Below are 25,051 nucleotides of genomic sequence, written 5' to 3' on the forward strand. Positions count from 1 at the left end.
AAGCCCTGGGTTCGCTTCCTTAGCACCACATAAACAGAAAAGGCTGGATGTGGCACTGTGGTGTAAGTGATAGAGTGCTAACCTTGAGCAAAGAGAAGCCAGGGACAGTGCTCAGAATACACACACACACACACACACACACACACACACACACACACACACACACACGTATCAGCAAGGATTTATATATATTAAACATTGCTCTTTCATTTCAAAGACATACATGCTGGGATGAGGTATAAAAAGGTGGTACAGTACATGTCTAGCATCTATGAGTTTTTGTATTCAAGTTTCAGCACAGCAAAAACAAAAATCAAGAAAACCTAAAACAACAACGAAAACCAGACTAATCAAAAGGACCCCATAGATATGCATTTGTTATAAATCTAGGCTTTGGATTTTCATATTGACTTTTTTAAAACAAAAATGTGGGTAAATTGAAAAAGCTGGAAGTAGAACATTTATTTTAATGTCATTTCCCATTGTGTTGCTCACATTGTGGTTTGTTAAATAAATAAGAGTTAGCAAAATTCCTCTTAGTATTTTTTTCTCAAGCTGGTGCTAATACTGAGCTTTAATTTTTATTTCAGATATTACTTAGCATGGAAGAAGATGAGTTCTTTGGAGAAAAAACATTCAAGCATTATTGTACAGAGTTCATTAAACATTCACAACAGATAGGAGATGGTTGGGAATGGAGAACATCAAAGGTAAGAACAGAATTTTTTATTTACTATTTCAATGGAGGGTTATTTTTGCCTTATAAAATTTCAGTAATTGAATCTAATATCTAAAAGTTGGATTGATTCATTAAAAGGCTTAAATGGAAGAGTGTTTTACAACAGATGTCTATTATATTATTTCGACTATACATACTTGTTATTGATAGACTAATGAAGTATTATCTAGAAAAGTCCTTTTTTTTTTAAAAAAAAGTAAGTCCTTTGTAACTGAAGGGGGGAATGAAGAGTTAAAAGTAAACCCCATTTTCAGGCAGCCCCCATTTTGTTGTGTGAGCAAACCCAGGGCAAGCTTATTAGGGCCTAGCCAGTCAAGAACTCTAACAGCCCCTAGAATGCCTCAAACCCTGAGCCAACCAGATTTGTACCTGTAATCTTGCTTGCTTGAACACCTGATTGCTGTAACTTTGTTTTTTGGCCTTTATAAGCTCTGTGTAATCACAGCTGGGGGCTGGCTCCTAACCTCCGCTGTGTCGGTGGGTAGGACAAGGCCAGGGCTGTGGCCCCGCTTGAATAAAGTCTTGCCTTGCTATTGCATTTCGGAATGTCTGAGTCTCGGTGGCCTTCTTGGTGGTCGTTTCGAGACTTGGCATAACAGTAACCTACTTTAATAGATAAGAATGCTTAGCATATCACATATCTTAATGTAAACAGATGGTTCTCTTGAGCTTCAAACAGTTTATAAATTTTCTTATTCACACTGATGTTGTGAACTAATATCTCAAGAATCAATTTTTAAAGTTTTGTGTAATTGTTGATGTTTCTCTAAAAGGTGTGGCTAAATCTAGTTTCTTGGCTTCTGGGTTAGGAAAGGCCACTACCTTTTGTGGTAAGAGTTATGCCTTTACTTAGGGATACTCTTTCATGTGGGGGTAAACCCATGGAGAGTATTGAAATAAAATGAAACATAATTTAGAGAAAATATCTGAGGCTCTAGAGTGATGACTACAGACTCAACTGCCTATGGTGATCAGGGTGGTAATATAAGCAAGTCAAGCTGTCAGGGGCAAAACAATATGGAGACTAGGACTGTATTTTGTGGCTGTCCAGATGGAATGCCTGCACTTTGTTGATTGCCAGGTTGGAAAAATAGGCTCTAAATTTTACCGGATTTTTATGTTTCCAGAAAAGTAAAAACTTTGAGATTTGGGAGGAGAAATCTCTGAATTTAAAATTTTGACAAGTAAGTTAAAAATATACATTTCAAATACAGTGAAGATAAAACCAAAACCAAAGGTGTGGCAAGGTGTGGCAAGATATGTAGGATATGGATGGTTATTTTTATGACTTCTGAGATTAAATATCTGAATAGTGTGACTGGTTTCTTTTATTAAATTAATTTTTATTATTGTTAGGTAGATGTACAAAGAGATTTCAGTTCAATGTATCATGTTTATTAGTATAATGCTTTTTTGTTTTGTTTTGTTTTTGGTGCCAGTCCTGGGGCTGAACTCAAGGCCTGGGCACTGTTTCTGAACTTACTCTCAAGGCTAGAGCTCTAGTACTTAAGTAACAGCTCCATTTTCTAACTTTTTGGGTAGTTTGGTGAATATAAGAGCCTCACCGAATTTCTTACCCAGGCTGACTTTGAACCATGATCCTCAGATCTCAGCCTACTGAGTAGCTAGAATTACAGGCTTGAGCCACTGGTGCCCAACTTATAATGCATCTTGAAAGGTGACTAGTTTCTTGCTCAGTTGTGCCTCAGTTTATACTTCTGAATTAGCAAAAGGACTCCAGGCTGCCTCTACTTAGTTCAAATCTGTGTATCTTCTCACTGAAGTAATTTTAATAGCCTACTAATTGTCCTTCAATTTATTTAAAAAATATCAGTCATGGTTAACCTTTTATTTTTAGTTTTGTAAAACTGTTGGATTGAATCTAGGGCTTTGAGCAGGCTAGGCAAACACTCTACCACTTGAGCTTTGCTCTCAGCTCTAACATATCTCTGATGAAGTCTCATTTGCAGTATGATTTCTTTGTCTTCAGACTAACCTCATTTTTTTTTTTTTTTTGCCAGTCCTAGGGCTTGAACTCAGGTCCCCGGGGCACTGCTCCTGAGCTTCTTTTGTTCAAGGCTAACACTCTACCACTTAAGCTACAGTGCCACTTCCGGCTTTGTCCATTTATGTGGTACTGAGGAATTAAACCCAGGGCTTCATGCATGCTAGGCAAGCACTCTATTGCGAAGCCACATTCCCAGCCCCTCAATTTATTTTATAATAGAATATTATAGAAACTTCATAACAGGATGTTCAAGGTTTCACACTGTGGCTTCCTGCAACCTTTCCAGTTTCACTGTCCACTCTAAAACTCATTTCCTTCCATTCTTTTTCCACATTCCCAGAAATGAAGGTAAAGTTATTTTGAAAAAAAAAAGTGAATTTTTTTTCAGTGCTAGAGAACAAAAAAGCATCATTAGGAAACCATAACTTTTGATAACTCTCTGAAAGGTAGAAAACAGATAAGATTAGAAAAGCCAGATCCCAAGGCAGTGTTTATAGAAGACTGTGTAAAAGTGTAAAAAGTGTAGGAAGGCAGAAAGAGAGTGCTCCAAGTTCAAAAATTTTGAACTCAAACACAATTATTTTTCTCTCATTTTTATAAGCTGTTTTGAAGTAAAAATATTAAGCTAACAAACTTTAAAGCCTTTCCCACTTAATTTTGGATGATCAGTTTTACCCTTGGGTATCTAATTTTTTCACAGTAATGCTTAAAATTTACCTTAGCCTTTGTGCTTTAGAGGGTTTTTTTTTTTCCTCATCTATTAACCTTGCAAGTGTGACAATGACCTTAACTAAAGATAAAGGAGGTGGGTCTATGTGTTCAAGTGTTTAAGTTGTGCTATTCAAATTACAACATGTTTTCAAGTCCTCTTGTGATTTATCTTTGATATGAGAATTAGCTCCTATGTTATCAAAATGTGTATATGTCAACATTTCATGTTCAAAACATGGCTATAAACATGAAGACCAAAACCATAGTGACAGTGACCACACAGAAACATGTTTGCTCATCTTTAAGAGTTGAACACTTGACATACAGGTTTCTAAAGAAAGTCTTTTGCCGTTTGAGTCAAGTAGAATGTGTTTGTAGATGTGAGACCATGAATTATAATCTTTGATATTTTCAGTTATATACATGAGCATGAATGACTAGTATAGAGTTTTTTGAAGGTATAGAAATTAAAAAAACAAACTGGGAGGGGGAGAGATGGTAGAAAATATATAAATCATGAATATCTTCTTGTGGTCCCCCTAATAGCACATGATAAATGGATATGTATTGTAGTGGATCATAAAATATATGTATAAGCATCTTTATTCAATGATATTTGGTTGTGATTTTAGTTTGTAGAGCCTGTATAAAGAATCCATAATATTCTCAGAACAGAGACACCCAAAAAATCAGACATTTCTTTTTCTTTTGTTTATTAATGAATTCTTACATATATATGTGATGATGGTGCTATGGCTTAAAGTGGTAGATTGCTAGCTTTGAGTGAAAAAGTTCAGGGAAAGCACCCAAGCTCTGAGTTCAAGACCCATGACTGGTCAAAAAGAAAAAAAAAAGAGCATAACAACGTGAGTTCAAACCCAAGTACCAGCACCAAAAATAAATAAATAAACATATTTATCTGAAAATTACATATTAGAATAGGCTGGTATTGTAGCTTAGTGGTAGAATGCCTGTTTAGGATGTACAAAGCCTTAGGTTCAATCGCTAATACTTCAAAAACAGCAACTAAATCCATTTCAAATCGACTTCTAGAATCCCACTACCACCTTCTCCTCCTTTTTTTCCTTCTGGGGCTGGGACTTGAACTCAGGGCCTTGTACTCTTTTAAAAAATTATTTATTTATTGTCAAAGTAATGTACAGTGAGGCTACAGTTTCATACGTAAGGCAGTGAGTACATTTCTTATCAAACTTGTTATTCCTCCTTCATTTTTCTCCCACCTTCCCCCCTCCCTCAGGCCCCTCCCCCTCTTCCCCTGAGTTGTACAGTTGGTTTACAACATATTGTCTTATAAGTATTGCTGTTGCATTGGTTTTCCTTTTACCCTTTGTCTCTCTGTTTTAGTGTTCCCCTTTCCTAGTTTGGATAAACATACATACAATACCGAGGGTACCAAAGTCAGTTACAGTGACACCAGGGATAAAACGATGGGGAAGAAAGACAAAAGAAAAAGCCATAATTTCATATGGTATGTTGAAAATAACAACAAAAATAAACCAGTTATTTCCAAATGTTGTAGTTAATTTTTCTTAGCATCATCTTATGTGATCATATGTATATTGCTATTGAACTATTGTGCTCCTCTTCTAGGACTATCCTAGACAAGTACTAATTGTTTCCAGTGAGGGAAACCATAGAGTTTGTTTCTTTGGGTCTGGCTCACTTAGTATAACTTTTTTCCAAGTCTTTCCATTTCCTTACAAATGGGGCCAAGTCATTCTTTCTAATAGAAGCATTGAATTCCATTGTATATATGTATCACATTTTCTTGATCCATTCATCTACTGAGGGGCATCTGGGTTGGTTCCATATTTTAGCAAGGGTAAATTGTGTTGCGATAAACATAGTTATGCTGGTAGCTTTAGTGTGATTTTGCTTGTAATCCTTTGGGTAAATGTCCAAAAGCATGGTCATAGGGGGTCTCTATGATTAGCCTTTTGAGGAACCTCCACACTGCTTTCCACAGTGGTTGAACCAGTTTACACTCCCACCAGCAGTGTAGTAGTGTTCCCTTTTGGCCACATCCCTGTCAGCGTCTGTTGTTAGTTTTCTTGATAGTGGCCATTCTTACTGGGGTGAGGTGGAATCTCAATGTTGTTTTGATTTGTATTTCTTTTATGGCTAGTGATGTTGAGCACTTCTTCATGTGCTTCTTGGCCATTCTCATTTCCTCTTCAGAGAAGTCTCTATTTATTGAGGGGACAGTTGTTTCTTTGAGGATTTGTTTTGGGGGAACTTAATTCTTTGAGTTCTAAGGATATATTTTAGAGATGAGGCTCTTGTCTGTTGTATAGGGCCTTGCACTTTTGATTAGATTTTTTTGCTCAAGGCAGGACTGCTTGAGCTACACCTCGACTTTACATTATGCTGGGTAAATGGAGGTAAAAGTCTCTCGGATCAGTCTTTCTAGGCTGGCTTCAACTTGAGATCCTCATGTATCAGCCACCCAAATGATTAGGAGCCACCAGCACTCAGCCTTTGTTTGGATTTTTAATTTAGGATCTCAGTTCTGTGATTCTACCTTTCAGAGCTTATTGATAAAATGATTTCTCATAGATTTTTTCATTATCTTTCACTTTTGTATAATGGAAACAAAAAGAACATTTGAATATAAAACATCTTAATTTATTTGATTAGGGTTTTTTTTCTTGGACTCAGGGCCTGGGCACTGACCCCTGCTTGAGCCACAATTCCACTTCCAGCTTTGAGGTTATTAATTGCACTAAGATTCTCATGGACTTTTATGCCTGAGATTGCTTTAGACAGTGATCCCCTGATCTCAGCCCTCTGAGTAGCTAGGACTTATAGGCCTGAGCCACTAGCACCCAGCTATCCAATTAGATTTTATGTAGTTAATAATAGATCATTTTGTAAAAAAGCCTCTTCCCTCTATTAAAACCTTCTCTCTTTAAACCTATATGATTTTATTTGAAATATACATAGCAACACATCAGAAATATTTCATTATCCTTGTAACTTAAAATTGTTAAAAATTCTTGTTTTCTAATTGATATAGAGTAAAAATTAAAATTTAATTTTTCCCTAAGCACAAATTTAAATTAGTTATGATTTCTTTCTTGCAGGTACATTTCTTGGTAATTCACATTGCTTTTTTCCTCTAAAATATTTCACCATTATGCTAAGTATATCAAGTTCATATTTTAAAAATAGATTCTAAAATATCTACATATTTTACTTTATTCCTTCAATACCATCTAAGTACAAAACTCACCATGCCTATCACTTCTGCTGGCCTGCTGAATTTCATACCTCATTTATTTGCACAGCTCTCTTTATTTTTAACACCTTATGAAAAAATTGTAAATGCACAAAAGCAAAGAGAAAAGCATAATGAATTCTCATGTACCAATCACCTAGCTTCCACAATTACCACCACACAGCCAGAAACAGTATTTTAGAGCATCTGCGGCATATCTAAAGTGATGTAATAGATCTCAATTTAATTAACTTGGCTTTTTAAAATTTCCTCCATATGTCTTAAAATTATGAATTCTTCAAAAAAATTCTGCAAATTTATTTATCATTACATGTTAAAATAAATGAAAATACTCAAGACTTTAGAGACAAGAAATAATATTCTTATAATTTTTTCTTTACTTATTGTTGAAACTGGTAAACATACATATATTACATCTTAACCATTTTTTTTTTTTTTTGGCCAGGCATGGGGCTTAAACTCAAGGCCTGAACAATATTCCTGGCTTCCTTTTTTGCTCAAGGCCTAACACTCTACCACTTGAGCCACAGCACCACTTCCAGCTTTTTCTGTTTATGTGGTGCTGAAGAATCGAATACAGGGCTTCATGCAGGCTAGGCAAGCACCGTACTACGAAGCTACATTCCCAGCCCTCTTAACCATTTTTTAAGCATACAGTTCAATAGTGTGGAGTACATTCATTCACACTGTTACATAACCAAGCTCTAGAACTCCTCCTTGTTCCTGCTAACCACCCATCTATTTTCTGTATCTCTGATTTGACTTTTATATTTGTCTTGTAATGACTGGCTTCTTTCATTTTGTTCAACACCCTCAATATTAATCTATTATTTGTATAAATGAGTTAGGTTTTCATGAAGTAGAAAGCTAGGAGAGAATGTGGAGTAAATTTCTGATGGCAGCATTTTAAGTCACATAGTTTTGTTCTTTTATGAGATTGCATTTCTTTTATTAAGAGACTGAATTTCTTTTACTTCTAGATCACATTAATAAAAAGAATTAAGAATATTTTTATGTCTATCTGATGACTAGTTCTTTACTATGTCTCTTTGGTGGTAGTATATAATCTGAATGAGTATTTCTCTAAGCACATAATCAAATTATAGACAAAAGAATGAATGGAATTCCTATTTTAAATACTTATTTTTTCTGCCCCCACTAACTCCCCCTCACCCTTTTGAAACAGTTTTACTATATGTTTCCCCAACTAGTCTTGAACTCCTGGGTGCCTTAGCCTCCTGAGTAATTGACTACAGGTGTGCACACATGTCAAACAACACATTCAGTTTTGTGTTACTTGTACATTATTATGTATTATGCTGTAAGAAGTAATTATTATTCTTATTTTTAAAATTTTTTATTATCAAACTGATGTACAGAGAGGTTACAGTTTCATATGTTAGGCATTGGATACATTTCTTGTACTGTTTGTTACCTCAAGAAGTAATTTTTTTAAAGGTAAAATATTAAGTATCTACTTAAACTTTTTTTTTTTTTTGGCCAGTCCTGGGGCTTGGACTCAGGGCCTGAGCACTGTCCCTGGCTTCTTTTTGCTCAAGGCTAGCACTCTGCCACTTGAGCCACACCGCCACTTCTGGCCATTTTCTGTATATGTGGTGCTGGGGAATTGAACCCAGGGCCTCATGTATACGAGGCAAGCATTCTTGCCACTACGCCATATCCCCAGCCCCTAAACTTTTAATCTCAATATGCAATTGATAATTCTTTGAAATTCATTGATAGCTTTTTTAGGCCAGGGGGATTGAACTCAGGCTTTCATACTTGCTAAGAAGATGCTCTACAACATAAACCATCACTAGCTCAGAAAGAAATGGCATTTCCCATGGTTTCATAGGAATAAGTTATTTTAAATGAGTAACAAATAAATGCATGTGGTAGCTCAGTGAAGAACCTTCAATTTAAGTTTGATGTCAGCCTGGACTATATGGGAAACCTTGTCTAAGTAAACAAATAACAACAACAGCAAAAAAAAAAGTTCATTTGCTGAACTTTTATTCTTCCAGTTTGTTCTGTAGATTTCTTTATATGCTCACATTAATAATCCTTATAAAGGTATTATGAGCATGATACTGCTACTGAGTAATGCTATATTTGTTTAAATCATCTACTGTGAGTTAATGAGATATCATTTATGGCTGCAAATGTCACTAGAATAAGATTAAATATATTGCATTTATATCATATCTTGATGAGACTAAAGTAGTTTTTTTTCAAGTTTATCTTTGGAGATTAGGAGAAAAATGTACTTGGAGCTATGTGCTGTGTTTTTATAATAAATATTGAATCCTAGTTAGTTACGCTAGATTCTTTCATTCATAATTTATTGAGTTTTATGATATGATTTGTCTCTTAAGTATATGCAAATCTTAAGCAATCATTTCAAGAAGAACAGGTTGTATCACTTGTGAATTAAATATTTCCGAACACTATTTTTAAAGATTATCAAGAATATGTAGAAAAGCTATAATACTTGGCATATTTATAAACTAAAATTTAAGTAATGATCACAATTGTTCATGTTTAACAAATAAAAGCACATGCTTAGGGATAGTGATAGTTTGACTCACTGCACAGGCTATCAGGCTACATTTGAAGTTATTTTTACATTGTGGAGCCTATCAAGCCCAGGATATGCATACATATACAGATATGCATACATATACAGATATGCATACATACATATATACATATACATGTATATCCGATTGGTTGAATTATAATAAATAGAATTGTCAAATGAACTGTAATATGTCATTCAGCTTTTTAATTTTGTAGGTAACCAAATCACAATTGTGTGAACACAAATGAGTACAAATTTTCATGCATAGTTGCATGAATTAAATATTTAATAGTGTAAAATCAAAGCATCATTATACATCTTGTTCTGCAGTATTGGTGATTTTACCATTGAGACAAATTGTTCTAAGACTCCCCTCCACCCCATACTTACTGTTTTCTAGATACAGGGTCTCTGGCTCCAATCTTGTGATCTTTCCTACCCTTCTGAGTGATGGGATCACAGGTTTGTAGCAGCATACCTGGCAATAGTAGTAGATACTGACAGACTTTGTTTAACTGATAGAGTTTTGGTGTGTTTTAAGTTTTAATGATAGATCAGTCTTCCCTCATGGTTGCCAATTAGTTTCAATCAAATCTTGTGGGCATGGGAGCCATTTTTTCCACTTAGGGTAATCTGCCTACCTGATCTAACAAGTTAACTTCACATACTTGGACTTAGGAAATAGCTTCTTATATTTCTCATCCCCAGGTTTGTAGAGGGTGTTTCCAAGTATAGACAACATTCTAATCATGACTATTTGTGAAAATTGAAGGGGGGAATCACCAGTTATCCTACCAGCTTATTATAATTATGATTATTTTGGTTAGTTTCCTTATTTGTAGGCTTTCATTGTAGATATACATACTCTTAGTTAAACAAGTGTTGCTATATTTCCCAGTTGAAACTTAATGGTTTCTACTTTTAAATTTACACATTTAGAATAAAATTAAATGCGTGTAGTTTCCCTTTTAGAAACATGATAGGTATCTACTTTTTAAATAAAAAATGATTTTCCAGTGAAATTTTTCAACTTAAAATTTTCTTCATATGGGCTTCATTAGTTTGTTTTGGTTGAGCAGGGTAGAGTTGTATGACTATAAATATATCATTATTTAGGGAGATGAGAATTTTGTATTTTGATTTTAAGTTCTCTTAGCTTATTGGCAATATGTAGGGGAGAGGCTGACTTTGCTAGGTATGTTTTATAACTGGTTACAAAACACACCTAATCACTAAGTAACTCTCTTACTCTTTTTAAAAACAATTCTTTGGTGCTTTCCATAACCTTTAACAATGAAATGTGATTTCCAATATATTTTACTTTATTTTTGTCATACGGTATTAGACATAGGTTCTAGAACATACTGTGTACTATGGAAGCAATTATGTTTAATCATATTTTACAGCATTCTTTGTTTTCCTCTTTCATATATTTATACAAGTTCAAAGTACTAGTCGCAGCATTGTGTAAATTTTGGATAATTAAAAATGCATTTAAACTTCAGAACAAGGAACATGCCTACATAGACAGGATGACTCCAGTTGTGAGTGTTGGGAAAAAACATCTGAGAACCGGAGGACTGACAGTCAGGAGAAGTTAAAAGGATTGTGAAGCCAGCTTGTGAAGTTTGTGCAATGAGAGTAGAACTGGTATCTTTACAGGGAAGATACAGCATTCTTTTTATGCTTACAGTACTTCCATAAATTTATAGGGAAGTCTTATTCATTTTGCAAAAAGAAAATGTAAATAAATAAAATCAAGGCCAAGGTAACAATGGACTTGCCTCAGTTTGAGCTAAAAGGAGAACAAGAAACTAAGTCTGGACCTCTACTGCCTGTATTTCCATTTGTGCCTTATCTTTTTCTAAATAATAGATTCTTGCACAAAGTTTAATTATTGTGATAGTTAATCTTGATTGGCAACTTGATTGGGTTGAGACTCACCTAGGAGATCCTTACAGCATAACATGGGTATGTCCGTGAGGATGATTCCAGAGAAGATTAGATCTTGAGGGTTCTGGCCCAATGAATGGATTAATCCCTTGATAGGTTCATTAATCCCTTGATAGATTCATAGATGGCATTATTGGGAGGTGGTAAAAAGAAAGTAGGTCACTGAGATCATGTCCTTGGAGTCTATATCTTGTCCTGGCTCCTTGTATTCTTTGCCTTCTGGCTACTATCATGTGAACTGCTGTGTTCTGCCATGCCCCTCCCATCTTGATAAGTGATACTTCTGAAACTATGAGCCAAAATAAATCTTTCCTGTCTTTAAATTGTTCTTTCAGGTATTTTGCAAAGCAAAGAGAAAAGTCTGATTGACACAATTATGTGAGTAATCTCATGGATTATAGTTATATGAGTATCAAATTCAATGTGATCAAAACTGAGCGCATCAATTTTACCCTTTGTATTTGTTACTCTATCTTGAATTCTTTGCTTTAGTACATGGCTTCACCATCCTGTTGGCTCAGGTCATAAAGTAGAAGGCTTTTACAGTCCTCTGTATCCTCAGTACCTGTACCTAAATGGATTATTATATCAGTTTAAAAATCAAATTGGCGTACCTCTGTGTCCTGGCCTTTCCCCCCATCACCACTGTCTTAGTTTAGGCTATTATTATTTCTGCTATTTGTCTTTAATCTTGTCCTCTCCAACCTGCCTTTTCTCCTTATAATGCTCTTATAAAATGCAATTCCAATCCATTTCTCTCTGTTTAAAATCTTTTAGTGATTTTCCCTTATTTTAGGATATGGTTCAGGCTGCTTACTCCAAGTTTTACAAAAATGACATGATAATGAAAGTCTGTTGAATCTGACTTCTTTTTCTTAATGTTCAATTTATTCACACCTTATTTACCAGTTAATAACTGGTCAGAGGTTCCATCAAACATTCTGAGTCAGTAAAGCTTCCCTCTTCTGATGAATCTGTATATGGCTTAGGGCCATTCAGAACTCAGGTAGTTCCTGATTCAGTTTTACCTTCTAGTTTCTCTTGCCTCCTCTGTGATCATGCACAGCCTCCCCATCACCAGGATGTGTGGACAGCTTGGGCTTGGTTTCCCTCCCCCAGGAGCTGAAGTCAGCCAATGAGTGTTGTGCACAGACTTCAAGGTTCCTCTGTGGATTTTACCTTTCCAGGATGTCCCTGTTACTTTTCTGGTTATGTTGCTAGACTGTTGCTTATCTGGGTAACTAACTCAGACTTGCTACTGACATTGTTTTGGTTCTGCTGCTGTATGGCATATTTTCACTTTCAGTTTTATAGATCCGTTGAGCCCCTGGGCCACTGGAGCTGCTGTTTTCACGGCTTGCAGTCCAGATAGAGCTAGAATGCTGACCATCTGGGAAGAATGGGAACGCTGGAGAAGAGAGTAAAGCCACCATTCTTGTTTAAATATCAATCACTTTTTTTTTTAATGAATAAGTGCTACTTTTTAGCATACATTAGGTGTAAACTTGGGGTTTCATTGTAACATTTCCACACATGTAAGCAATGTATCTCAATCACTTCACTCTCTCATTACTTTGCTCCATCCTTCATTCCCTTAGAACAATAGCAACAGGTTTCATCATCATTTATGCTTTTCATTAGCCCCAGTGGTTGTTTTGTAACATCATTTTTTCCTTTTTAGTGTGGGTCCTTTGGCTTGAATTTAGAGCCTGGGCACTGTCCTTGAGCTCAAGGTAGAGCCAAGGCTTCACTTTCCTGGCTTCTTGGTGATTAATTAAAGAGTGTCATGTACTTTCCTGCTTTGCTGGCTTTGAACCTTAATCCTCAGATCTCACACTCCTGAGATCTGAAACTCCTGAGGATTATAGGCATGAACCAGTTTTGTAACAGTTTGGTCCATTTCTTTGTTGTTTATTGAACAAGAGAATTTAATATGCTGTCTCCTGAGACTGCATGCTGTTATTTGAATTTTTCTTAAAAACTTGTTAATTTGAATACCTTTTCATGTGTTCATTAATTATTTATATCATTTTTGTGATTTGTATGGTTAAATATTTTATCTATGAACACTGTATATATCATATCATATATTTAATTCATTCTGGGTTTTAAACTCAGGTCTTAGAGCTTGCTGGTTTGCTTGCTTGGCTTGCTTGGCTGTTATTCCACCATTTGAGTTATACTTACAGTCAGGCTTTTTGCTGTTTTTTTTTTTTGGCCAGTCCTGGGCCTTGGACTCAGGGCCTGAGCACTGTCCCTGGCTTCTTTTTGCTCAAGGCTAGCACTCTGCCACTTGAGCCACAGCGCCACTTCTGGCCGTTTTCTGTGTATGTGGTGCTTGGGAATGGAATCTAGGGCCTCATGTATACAAGGCAAGCACTCTTGCCACTAGGCCATATCCCCAGCCTTTTTGCTGTTTTTTGAGAGATGGAATTTCTAAATCTTATTCTCCTGAGTAGCGTGGATTATAGGCATGAGCCACTGGTGCCTGGCAGCTGTGTATTTTTAAAATATTACCTACTTCAGATAGGCAACTTGTTTTTCCTTATAATTACAATGGAGTTCTTTATGGAATGTATTTGCCTAATTTTTCACAGAAGTCTGAAAACTCCTTAGCAGAAAGGACTCTCTGTGTGCGTGTGTGTGTGTGTGTGTGTGTGTGTGTGTGTGTGTACCTGTTCTGGAGTTTGAACCCAGGTCTTGGTGCTATTTCTGAACGTTTTGCTCAAGGCCAGGGGCTCTGTCAGTTAAGCCACATCTCGATTTTCAGCCTCCCCCTCTTATTTTGCAGTTACTGGAGATAAAAGTCTTAAAGACTTTCCTTTTCCAAAGCCCTGGTGCTTAGCAGAATAAACGTTCTATGTGCATTTAATTGCATTAAGATCATATAAACTATAAGGACTTTGGCCAAAATTTTATTTCTATGACTATATTCCATTATATTTCATTTTATTTGTTTGAAACAAAATGGCTTATTTGAACCATTTAAAATGACTAATGATTAAAAACCTATTTGGGCAGTTGAGGGGCATGTCTCAAATGGTAAGATCATCTCCCTTGCAAGTGCAAAGACCTGAGTTCAGAGTTTAATGAAACTATTTGTTTCAGAAGAATTCATTAAGTGATAAAATGATGGGAAGAATAATTCCCCCATTTTTAAAGTGGAGTTAAGTCAATACTAATGTGTAATGCCATCATAATCTCTAGGTTATTAAATTCATTAGTAAATTCTTTGATCTTTAAGTAGCACTTGACAGCACTCTCTCCCTTGAAAACTTTCTTTATTTGGTATCTTCATTCTCTTGGTTTATTGCTTATATTATGCTTCATTCCTTCTTGGTCTCCTTTTCTGTGTCTTTGTTTTTTTCAACTATCTCATGATATTAGTATCTACGGTTAGTCTTTTGTTATGTTCCCAGGCCTCTAGAGATGGCATCATTTAAATTCAATCTAAATGCCAGTCACTTCCAAATATATCTCTACTTCTGAGACTTCTCTCCTGAATTTCACATTCATAGGCCAAATTCTTACTTGTGCAGCAGTTCAGAAAATGACCCATCTAACCTCAAAGTATGGTAACAACTCACTCTACTCCCAATGCCTTATCTTTTAAATTCTTTTGTTTGGCCAAGGTGTGGCAAAGGTCTTCCTTCCTAGAAGTAATACATTTGATATGAAATTTCATTAATGAGAAAATATTAACTACTGGAAAAAGAAGAGACTTAACCACCAGGATACTCTGAGACATGCCCAGGCAACTCCAGTGGACTACTTAAGAAATGTTATATACTTAATAAGACAAGCTATACTTGAGTGTTCTGTTCCTTCCTGTGTTTACCCTTATTAACTTCCAGGATACCTCAAGACCCACCCTAACCAATCTCTATTTCTCTTTATAGTTCCATTGGTTATAAGCCTCAACCATATATTTTTTCCATGGGGAAATTTCATACTGCATATTTGACAACTATACTGTGATTTTTTTTACCCATAGACCTTAATCAATTTCCTATCTTTTTCTCCTGTTAGCCTGCATATTGCCAGTTTATGTCAATGAATCTTCTGAGGTCAGATAGGGAAAATTCTTTGTCTGTATATTTGATGCTTCTGTTTTGATGTTTCTCCACTTAGGAACCAAAGTCTACTTGACCAAGATTGAGCTCCCTTTTTTACCTTCAAACCACACATTTGCTCATTCATCACCCACTAAACCAACCTGCTCAGAATTACTTGAGTTATCCTTAATTTTCTTTTTTTCTTCTTCTTCCCCTTCCTCTTCCTCCTCCTACTCCTTCTGCTCCTCCTCCTCTTCCCTGTTCTTCTGTTTCAAGGAGACTTTGAGCCCTAGGCCTTGTGCTTATTAGGCACATACTTTATAATTTGAACCATGCCTCCAGTCCTACCCTTAACTTCTACATGTCTCACACCTCAAATCCAATTTATTAAAAAATCTTGTTATTTCCCTCTCCATATCTAAAATCTGACCATTTTACATAATATCTCCTGCTACCATTCTGGGGTAAACTACCAATGGTTCTTCCATTCTTTCCTTCTTGTAGAATAATGTAGTAAATAAAAGAGTCATGCAAGTATTGTGTTATTTTTTAACTTGTGATAAAAGCCAAATTCAATACTTTTTTTTAATTGGTCATGGGGCTTGAACTCTGGGCCTGGGCACTGTCCCTGAGCTCTTCAACTCAAGCATAGCACTCTACCACTTGAGCCACAGTGCCTCTTCCAAAAGCCAAATTCTAATGCCAGTTTTTCAGAATTTTATTAGATAAGAACTATATGAACAATTTTGAGAAGTTGAAAAAAAGTGCCAGCAATCTCTGTCCTGGGGCTTGAACTCAGGGCCCTGGGCACTGTCCCTGAGCTGCTTTTGCTCAAGGCTAGCACTCTACCACTTGAGCCACAGCACCACTTCTGGCTTTTTCTATTTATATGGTGCTGAGGAATCGAACCCAGGGCTTCATGAATGCTAGGCAAGCACTCTACCACCACATTCCCAGCCCAAGAAATGTACTCTTTGCCTGACTTTTATATCTGTAACCCCTATGTACATCACCTTTATAATAACAAAAATGTAAAAAAAAAAAAAAACAAACCCTACGTAATACTTTGTTGAGTTGGACCTCTTTGTTACAAACTTGAAGCTAAAGCTTCCTAAGCTGAAGAATTCCATATTTGGATTGCTATGAATCATCTTCTAACCAGTGCGGCCAGAAATCTTCCTGCTCTGAGGAATCATTCCTGAAGAAATGGAATCCCCCACTGCACCCAAATATGAGCATAGAGATGTCCTGCAGTGTTTTTGAATGAGAAACTATTCCTTTTCTCCCAAACCTCTCTTCCTTCCTCCCTCCCTCCCTTCCCTCGTTTCTTCCTTCTTTCCTCCTTAAACCCTCCTGCCCTCCTTTTTTCTCCCTTCTGGATCTCATCTCTCTCTTTGGCAATACTGGGGTTTGAGTTCACATTTGTTAGCCCTATGCTCTACCACTTGAGCCATGCCCCAGCCTTTTGCTTGAGTTATTTTTCAGAGAGGGTCTTACTTTTTTCTGAAGCTTGTTTCAGAATGTGATCTTCCACCTGTGCCTCTGAGTAGCTGGGATTACAGATATGTATCACTGAACCCAGGCCCAATGCCTTTTCTTCAAGGAGCCAGTGTGGAGAGTAAGAATACTAAAGGCATGAGAAAAGATTGGTCCTTTCATTGCCTCCCTGGACACTTGCCTAGCTATGGGTTTTTCTGATTTTCTCTTTACTGCTAGAAGGAAAAGCAGTTGAAAGCAATAGTGGAGTTATAAGGGGAAAGGAACGGACATTGTTTAATATGTTTAACATAGTGATTTTATAGGATCTAATCTTGACCTGTTTTTTTCTCTTACTCTGTTCAAAAAGACTGGCAGCTAAGTCAATGTACCTCAGTAGTGGTAGAAGGGGAATGCTGGTTGTCCAGAGCAGGTGAATGTACTGAGTATCTTCTTGTAATGGCCTCTAAAGTACCCTACAATCACTGCATGGGGATTTTCCACATACAGTGATGTTGTGTCAGCCAGAGAAATGACAACATGATGACTCATTCTTGTAATCCTAGTTATGCAGGAGGCAGAGATCGGATGGATCAAAGTTTTAAACCAAATTGGACAAAGAAGTTAGTGAAACCCAATTACATTAAAAAAAATTGAGCATAGTAGTACACATCTACTTTCCTAGTTAAATGGCAAACTGTGAGTTATTTATTTCAAATAACTAAAACAAAAAGGGCCAGGAGGGGGTGGAGAGAGAGACAATTCTCAAGATATAGTCTTCTAGAAGAAGGACTGAAGAACAGTCAGTTTTTCTAAACACTATGCTACATTTTTAAAATTTTAAGTTACTGAGGGTGTCGATTGAACAGCAGGGAGAAAAGTGCTTTGACATGATTTTGAGACTCAAATTTTCAGAGTAATAAAAGTAATAACATGGGGTTGGGAATGTGGCTTTGCAGCAGAATACCTGTCTAGTATGCATGAAGCCCTGGATTTGATTCCTCAGTAGCACATAAACAGAAAAAGCTAGAAGTAGTGTTGTGGCTCAAGTGGTAGAATGAGCCTTGAGTAGAGAGAGGCTCAGGGACAGTTCCCAGGCCCTGAATTCAAGCCCCAGAATGGGCAAATAATAATAATAATAGTAATAATAACAACAACAATAACATGATTGAGTTTTAATTATCTGAATGATAGAGTTCCAGTAACCTGAAACATATAAAACAATATGAACAGGGACCAAGTTGTTTAAATATTAGTAAGTCTTTCAACTTTGTGAGGCCTCTTTCTTTGTAGGGAAGTGTGAAAAAAATGGGGCCATTAACGAAATTAGCTACAATTTACCAAGTAAAAAGACTGTTGTAAGGGAACCCAATCAGTGAGAAACAGAGAAGCCACATTTTGAGAGGTCAAATTGGGAGTCTTTATTGGAGAGCCAGCATCTGCAGGTAGACTCCTGTCTTCAAGGCCTGCAGCCTCTCAAATATACTTAACACTATCAGAAATCTGAACCATGTGAACAAGAGATGAAAGAAAGAACAGAAAAACAATACCAACAAACCAGATCAACACCAATGGAGAGCTGAAGTGGGATGCCATGGTGACCGAAGAAGAGACATGGGAACATGAGGAATGGCATAATGGTGCCTGAGCTGGTCTGGGCCAAGGTCACAGGAAACTCGAGAGTTCAAAACAGGAAACTCGAGAGTTCAAAACACAAGACTGATAGGTCCAGTAACCTATCGTCCAAGCCCCTGCCCCTGCCTCTAGAATTCAGGCATGCCTATTACCAGTTGGTGAAACTTCCCTGCCTCTACCATGAAGACAAGATGGTGCTAGTTAAACCCAGTGCCCTGTGACCATCACATGGCCAAGATGGCACCAATTAGATCCAGTACCCTATTTCAAGACCACACAAGAAACTGAAGGGTACATATTGGAAAAAGGAGAACCATTTCACATTTGTAAGCTTTGATTTAGATTACGTGGGTTTCTAAAGTGTACTGTTTCTTTTATATAATTTCTTTCAGTGTATAATTTTAACAAAAGTTATTTATTTATGTATTGACTTTTTTTTTTTTTTTTTTTTTTTTTGTGCAGTCCTGGGGCTTGGACTCAGGGCCTGAGCACTGTCCCTGGCTTCTTCCCGCTCAAGGCTAGCACTCTGCCACTTGAGCCACAGCGCCGCTTCTGGCCGTTTTCTGTATATGTGGTGCTGGGGAATCGAACCTAGGGCCTCGTGTATCCGAGGCAGGCACTCTTGCCACTAGGCTATATCCCCAGCCCCTATGTATTGACTTTTTGAGACAGAGTCTTACTACATAGTCTAGGCAGGCCTTTAATTTGAGATCTCTTATATCTGCCTGCCAAGTTCTGGGATTATAGACAGGTATCACCAGTGCAGTAGAAGGTAAAGTTTACAAATAATTTTATTAATAGGCATCAGTTATACGAGAGGGGGCTTGTTGCGACAATTCCATACATGCATATGATGTATCCCAGTCAAACTCATCCATCCTATCCCTCTCCCATATGCCAGTCCCCATTTCTGAAACATTTTCAGAAGGGTTTCATTGTCCTATTATCTACATGGAAATAAACTACTTCTCATATGTTCATCCAATTCACCCTCTTTCTTAGTTCTTCCCTCTCCTGCCTGTTTTACCTTTCTTTTGCTGATTTTTGTTAAAGTGTAGATTAATTGTTTAATTGTACCAGGATGTTTTACCATAGTATTTCAGATGTGCATGTTATTATATTTTGCTCAGAATAACCATCTCTGTTGTATCTCTTTTTTTTTGGTGGGGGGGGAATGGAGGACAGAAATGAAGCTTGAACTCAGAGCTACAAGGTCTGGCTAGGCTTTCTTGCTTTTGGCTCTACCATTTGAGCCACACATCTAGTCTCATTTTTCTGGTTTATTGGAGATGGGTCTCTGGACTGAGCTGGCTTTCAACTGTGATTCTCCATGTCTTAGCCTGTTGACAAGCTAGGATTACAGGCATGAGCCACTAGTGCCTAGTTGTTACTATATCTCTTTAATGACCCTAATTTTTAAATTTAGGAATCACATTGAATTTGTACATATAGAATCTACTTAATAATTTAATAGGTAATAATTAAAATTTATACCCAGAGAAAGCGTTATTTGGAGTTAAATAAATACCAAAATAAAGAAAATGGCAAGAGTTTCCACTAGTTAGGGTAACCAGAATATGTGAAAAGAGAAGGGGCTTCTGAGTTTAGCTATATGTAGTACATTCTGGTGTATATTTAGTTTTTGAACTATATGCTGTATTAGCTTGATAAAAATGAGCAATAATTATTTTTAAAGGACAAAGTCCGTTCTTAAACTACTTTCATTGGGCTGTTGATTGCATATAGTATCTTATATATTTTAGTCTTCATGATATCACCATTTGTTAGAAATTATTATTCCTACACGAGATCTGTAGGCTTAGTGAGGCTAAATGGCCTATGCAAAATTTCAGTCTTCATGTTGAAGACAGAGTCAAGACTGGAACCAAGGTATAGCTGCTCCCAAACACTATAGCTTAACTCCTAAACTGTAATGTGTTATTTGAGTTTTCATCAACTGGATTAGATACTTTTAAAATCTGATCCACATCACTGTTGTGTCACTAAAACAACAGTACAGGAATATATTCATTTCTTTTCCTTCTTCCCACAAACAAACTTTACTTGCTTTTTTGTTTTAACTCAGCATCTCTAGTTTTGAAATGGAAAGTTAGCTTTCATAAACTTCTTTTAAGTGAGACTATAATGAATATCTAGCATGACTAAATTTTCCCTAGGGAAATAAGCCTTTTATATAACCCTATACATATTATATTGGATGCTCAGGTTTCAAATATTGGATTGTAGTAGCACACATATTTAATACCTGTAGAGTAAGGAAAGAATTTACAATTGGACTTTGACTAAGAACTGCTTTCATGGGTTTTCCAAGTTATCAACATGCAGCTGTATTGTCTTACTTTAAGTGTCTCAATTTGATACAAAATTCATGTACTAATTGCCTTTAACAGATGCTATAGATATTGGTTGCAAAATGTCATTGAAAAGACAGATTTACTATATTAGTTTAGTACACATAGTGATTTAAAGATTAGAATACGTTAAATAAACTGTGTCAGAAATTATAAATAAACTAAAATGAGTAAAATTATCCTTAAATTGCTAGACAAGTCTTCACATTTAATGTTACATTAATGAGTTTTGTACAGAGACTGTTTAGAATAAAACCCTTTTCATCAGATGTTGCACATATGCTTTCACTGTTTGTTTTTCTTCAAAGTAAAACTTAATGAAACAGCTAATAAAACCCAATTTTGCTCCTGATTCTTAAAAGAAACAAACCCTTGAAGTATACCCGCTGTTTATTCTTTTGCACTGGTTTTTGCTACTTTTCAGCATGTAAATTTTCTGATAATGGAAAACAGTCCAAGCCATAAACCTTTTCTTCTAAGTCTTATAAACCCACTGTTTATTTCTTATTTGTACAGTGATTGCACAATAGAGACATGCTTTGCACACATACAGAGAAGTTTGGTCTCAGATCTTTATGTTCACCTCCTGTTGGCTTCACCAGGGTGTAGAGCATGTGCATTTAAATGGATCTTTATTATGTAAATAACCAAAAACCAGGATGGGGGCTTTAACTAGCCTAAAAAATGAGAAGTTACAAGAAAAAGCATGTATGAGACTCATATCCAATTACTCTTATAAACCTATGTTAAATTGATGAACAGTTTCTGGAAAAGGGTTAGCTTCTCTGAATTAGAAGTCTGTAGATAGCTGATGTGTATGTATCCCAAGTGGCTCTTTCATTAGCAGTATATATTGGCTATACATTCCAGCTTCTTTCTGGAGAGTGTTGTTTGACCTGGGCAACAAGGTAGAGGTACGTTTTTGGATTAGTATCAGAGTATATTAATTTTTGTTTGGTTTTGGTTTTTTTTTTTGCCAGTCCTGGGACTTGAACTCAGGGCCTGAGCACTGTCCCTGGCTTCTTTTTGCTCAAGGCTAGCACTCAACCACTTGAGCCACAGCGCCACTTCCGGCTTTTTCTACATATGTGGTGCTGAGGACTCGAATCCAGGGCTTCATGTATACGAGATGAGCACTTTACCACTAGTCCATATTCCCAGCCCCAGTATCAGAGTATATTCTAGGGAAAAGATGCTCCAAGTCTAGTCCATGCAAGGAGGTAAGTACAGAAATTAAAAATGAGTGACTAGAAATTTTAAGTAATTTGACAGAGTAATTTCATGTCTGTCAGATCTAATAAAAGAACTGGAGCTTGCATTTTATATTTTTTGGATTTTTTAATTTCATTTTTTCTAGTAATTCATTTTTAGGGTTTTTCACAAAAGTATGCCTATGACAGATTGGAAATAAAAATCTTGATCTTTCACCACAGATGGTTTGTAAAGCGTTGGGTGTAGGATACGATTTTTAACTGTTGATTTATGTTCCTTTGCCCCATAACATAGCATTAAGTATTAGATTCTGAATAAGAAGAAAAGACCCAAGATTCAGAATCATCTCATAATTCACCTTAAGCTAAGTTTGATGAGACTGAATGATTAATAGGTTAAAGGTTGGTTAGTGGAACCTGAAGTAGAAATATTCTGTGTCCTGATGTTCTGTACTCCAGTGACCAGAGTGGCCATTTATGTTAACATTCCCTATGAAAATAAGAAGCCTAAGGGGAATTTGTGCCTAAATGGAAGCTATTGACAAAATAAGATTTAAAAAATTAGATTGGGTTTAAAGTAAAGGAAACAACAAAGAAAACTGAGTTATCTGCTTTGTGGTACTTTTGAAAGGTCATACAGTATAGAAACTTTGGGCCACCACAGGATGTGATATCAGCTTTGACAACAAAGTGGAGGTAGAAATAGGAGAGCATCAATGACAAGTTTCATTTACTTCTCAGCTATACATAGGATATCTTAGTGCTACTAAAAATCACAAGGCGTGCCTCTTTGGTATGTATTTTATTCATTGCTGATACCAGGACAAGCAATCAGAATATAAAGTTAAGATTAATGTGTTTTATAACCTTGGGTCATAAAAATGTTCATAAGTCATAGAAATAGAGGTTTTGAGTTAGAAGGTCATACAATTCACCCTGTTCCAGACATTGCTTCTATTAAGTCTGCTTACAATGCATTAGCTTTCTGTGTAGCCACTTTAGTTTTTGCCCATGAGAATGGGATGTGATAGAAGTCAAATGCCCTTGGGTATATCAGTCAAGAAGCCACAGTCCAAAACCGTGGTTGAGGGAGGATGAGATCTACTCAGGATCTACTCTAAGGATTGTTTTATTTTCAAATATGCAAATAAACCATATCATACCCTCAATCACCATTTTTGTTAGCCCTTCCCTCTTGCTGGCTATTTTCCTTCTACACTGCTTGAAAATGAAATCTGTCCATTCTTAGTCTTCCAACTAGCTAGAATTACAAGTGTAAGCCACCAACTCTTGGCTAAAATTTCACTTTTTAATGCATTTAAAGTATTTGTGTTTTATTTTATTATTTATTTATTTACTTATTTTTTTTGCTAGTCCTGGGCCTTGGACTCTGGGCCTGAGCACTGTCCCTGGCTTCTATTGTTTTTTTTTTTTCTTGCTCAAGGCTAGCACTCTGCCACTTGAGCCACAGTGCCACTTCTGGCCGTTTTCTATATGTGTGGTGCTGGGGAGTCAAACCCAGGGCTTCATGTATACGAGGCAAGCACTCTTGCCACTAGGCCATACTCCAAGCCCTGTGTTTTATTTTAAATTTACTTTCCTACTAATACACTTTTGTGATCTTACTGACATTATTCTTAGTTGTTTTCATGACCAGTAAGTTACTGAACACACAAACCCAAATTTGAGATGGCTGTCATTTGTTTACCTAACTAAAAACTTAAACTTTTTAGACACCACGTTCATTTGGTAAACGGATAGCTTTCCAGCTTTAATGAAATTTTCCTAATGATATGAAAAAGCATACTTTATCTAAAATCTAAATATTTCCACATTATGAAGAATTAATGAGACCTGTAGGCGCGTGCTCTCTCTCTCTCTGTATTGCTAGGAATTGGACCTAGTACCTCACGTGCTATGCAAGTACCCTACCACTGAGCAAATCATTAGTTGGGCTTTTAAAATCTATTTACAAAAGATAGGAAATCTATTTCATTCATTAAAATGTTTTAAAAATTTCATTAAGATTCAAATAATCATTGGTTTATATCTACCTCAATAATGAAAAGGTAGATAATCATAAAATATGTACAGTCAGCTCTCCATATCCATGGGTTCCACATCTGTGGATTCAATCAATCTTGAATCAAAAATATTGAGAAGGAAAAAACTGCATCTGTACTGAACATGTGCAGATATTTTTTTCTTACCATTCCCTAAATCACACAGTATAATATCTATTGACAACATTCTCATTGTGTGGGACATCTAAAGATGGTTTGAAGTATACAGGAATATATAGAGTGCGCTAACACTTTACATGAAAGACTTAGGCAAGCTGAGCACTAGCAGCTCACGTCTGTAATCTTAACTATTCAGGAAGCTGAGAACTGAAGGTCAAGGTTCAAAGCCAGGTTGGGCAGGAAAGACCTTGAGACTCTTATCACTATTTAACTACTAGAAAACTGGAAGTGGTCACGTGGCTCAAAGTGGTAGAGGGCTACCTTGAGCATAAAAGCTCAGGGACAGCATCGAGCCCCAACTTCAAGCCTCATGACAAAAAAAAAAACAACAAAAAGTGACAAGCATTTATAGGTGATTTTGATATCTAGTTAAATAAACAAATGACAGCCATCTCAAATTTGAGTGTGTGTGCTCAGAAACTTACTGGCCATAAAAAGTCAGCAGAGGACAAGATGATAAGCAAACTGCACTGACATCTCACCACAAAAGTTTCAGAAACATTTCCAGTACTTTAGCATTCTACAATACACACACACACACACACACACACACACACACACACACACACTCCCATTCCCATTCCCAAATCACTTTTTGAGATTGGTTCTGGACATGTTAGGTTAAGGTAAATGAGCCACTAAAAGAGCTACACCAAAAGCTAAATCTAAACTGCTTCAAATAAGGACAGAAGCCCCTAATATGGACATTATTTGAAACCAATAAAGCAAAAGAAGTAGAGAAGGTGACACTCTCAAATAATACCAGTAAATGTATTGATAACATGTCAGATGACATAATAACAACATT

General features: G+C 36.4%; 1 protein-coding gene across 2 annotated transcripts in view; it reads left to right on the top strand.

The window, feature by feature from the left end:
- The window catches only part of Atg10 (autophagy related 10), a 239,572-nt gene that overhangs the window by 20,031 nt on the left and 194,490 nt on the right, over positions 1 to 25,051 (top strand). For both annotated transcript variants that reach the window (XM_048331622.1, XM_048331623.1), the window contains exon 2: positions 591 to 710. In XM_048331622.1, the coding sequence (XP_048187579.1) occupies positions 603 to 710 (108 nt within the window). In that variant the 5' untranslated portion in view covers positions 591 to 602. The remainder of the gene's footprint in view (positions 1 to 590; positions 711 to 25,051) is intronic.

The sequence above is a fragment of the Perognathus longimembris genome, chromosome 22 (assembly GCF_023159225.1).
Source record: "Perognathus longimembris pacificus isolate PPM17 chromosome 22, ASM2315922v1, whole genome shotgun sequence".
Taxonomy (NCBI): domain Eukaryota; kingdom Metazoa; phylum Chordata; class Mammalia; order Rodentia; family Heteromyidae; genus Perognathus; species Perognathus longimembris.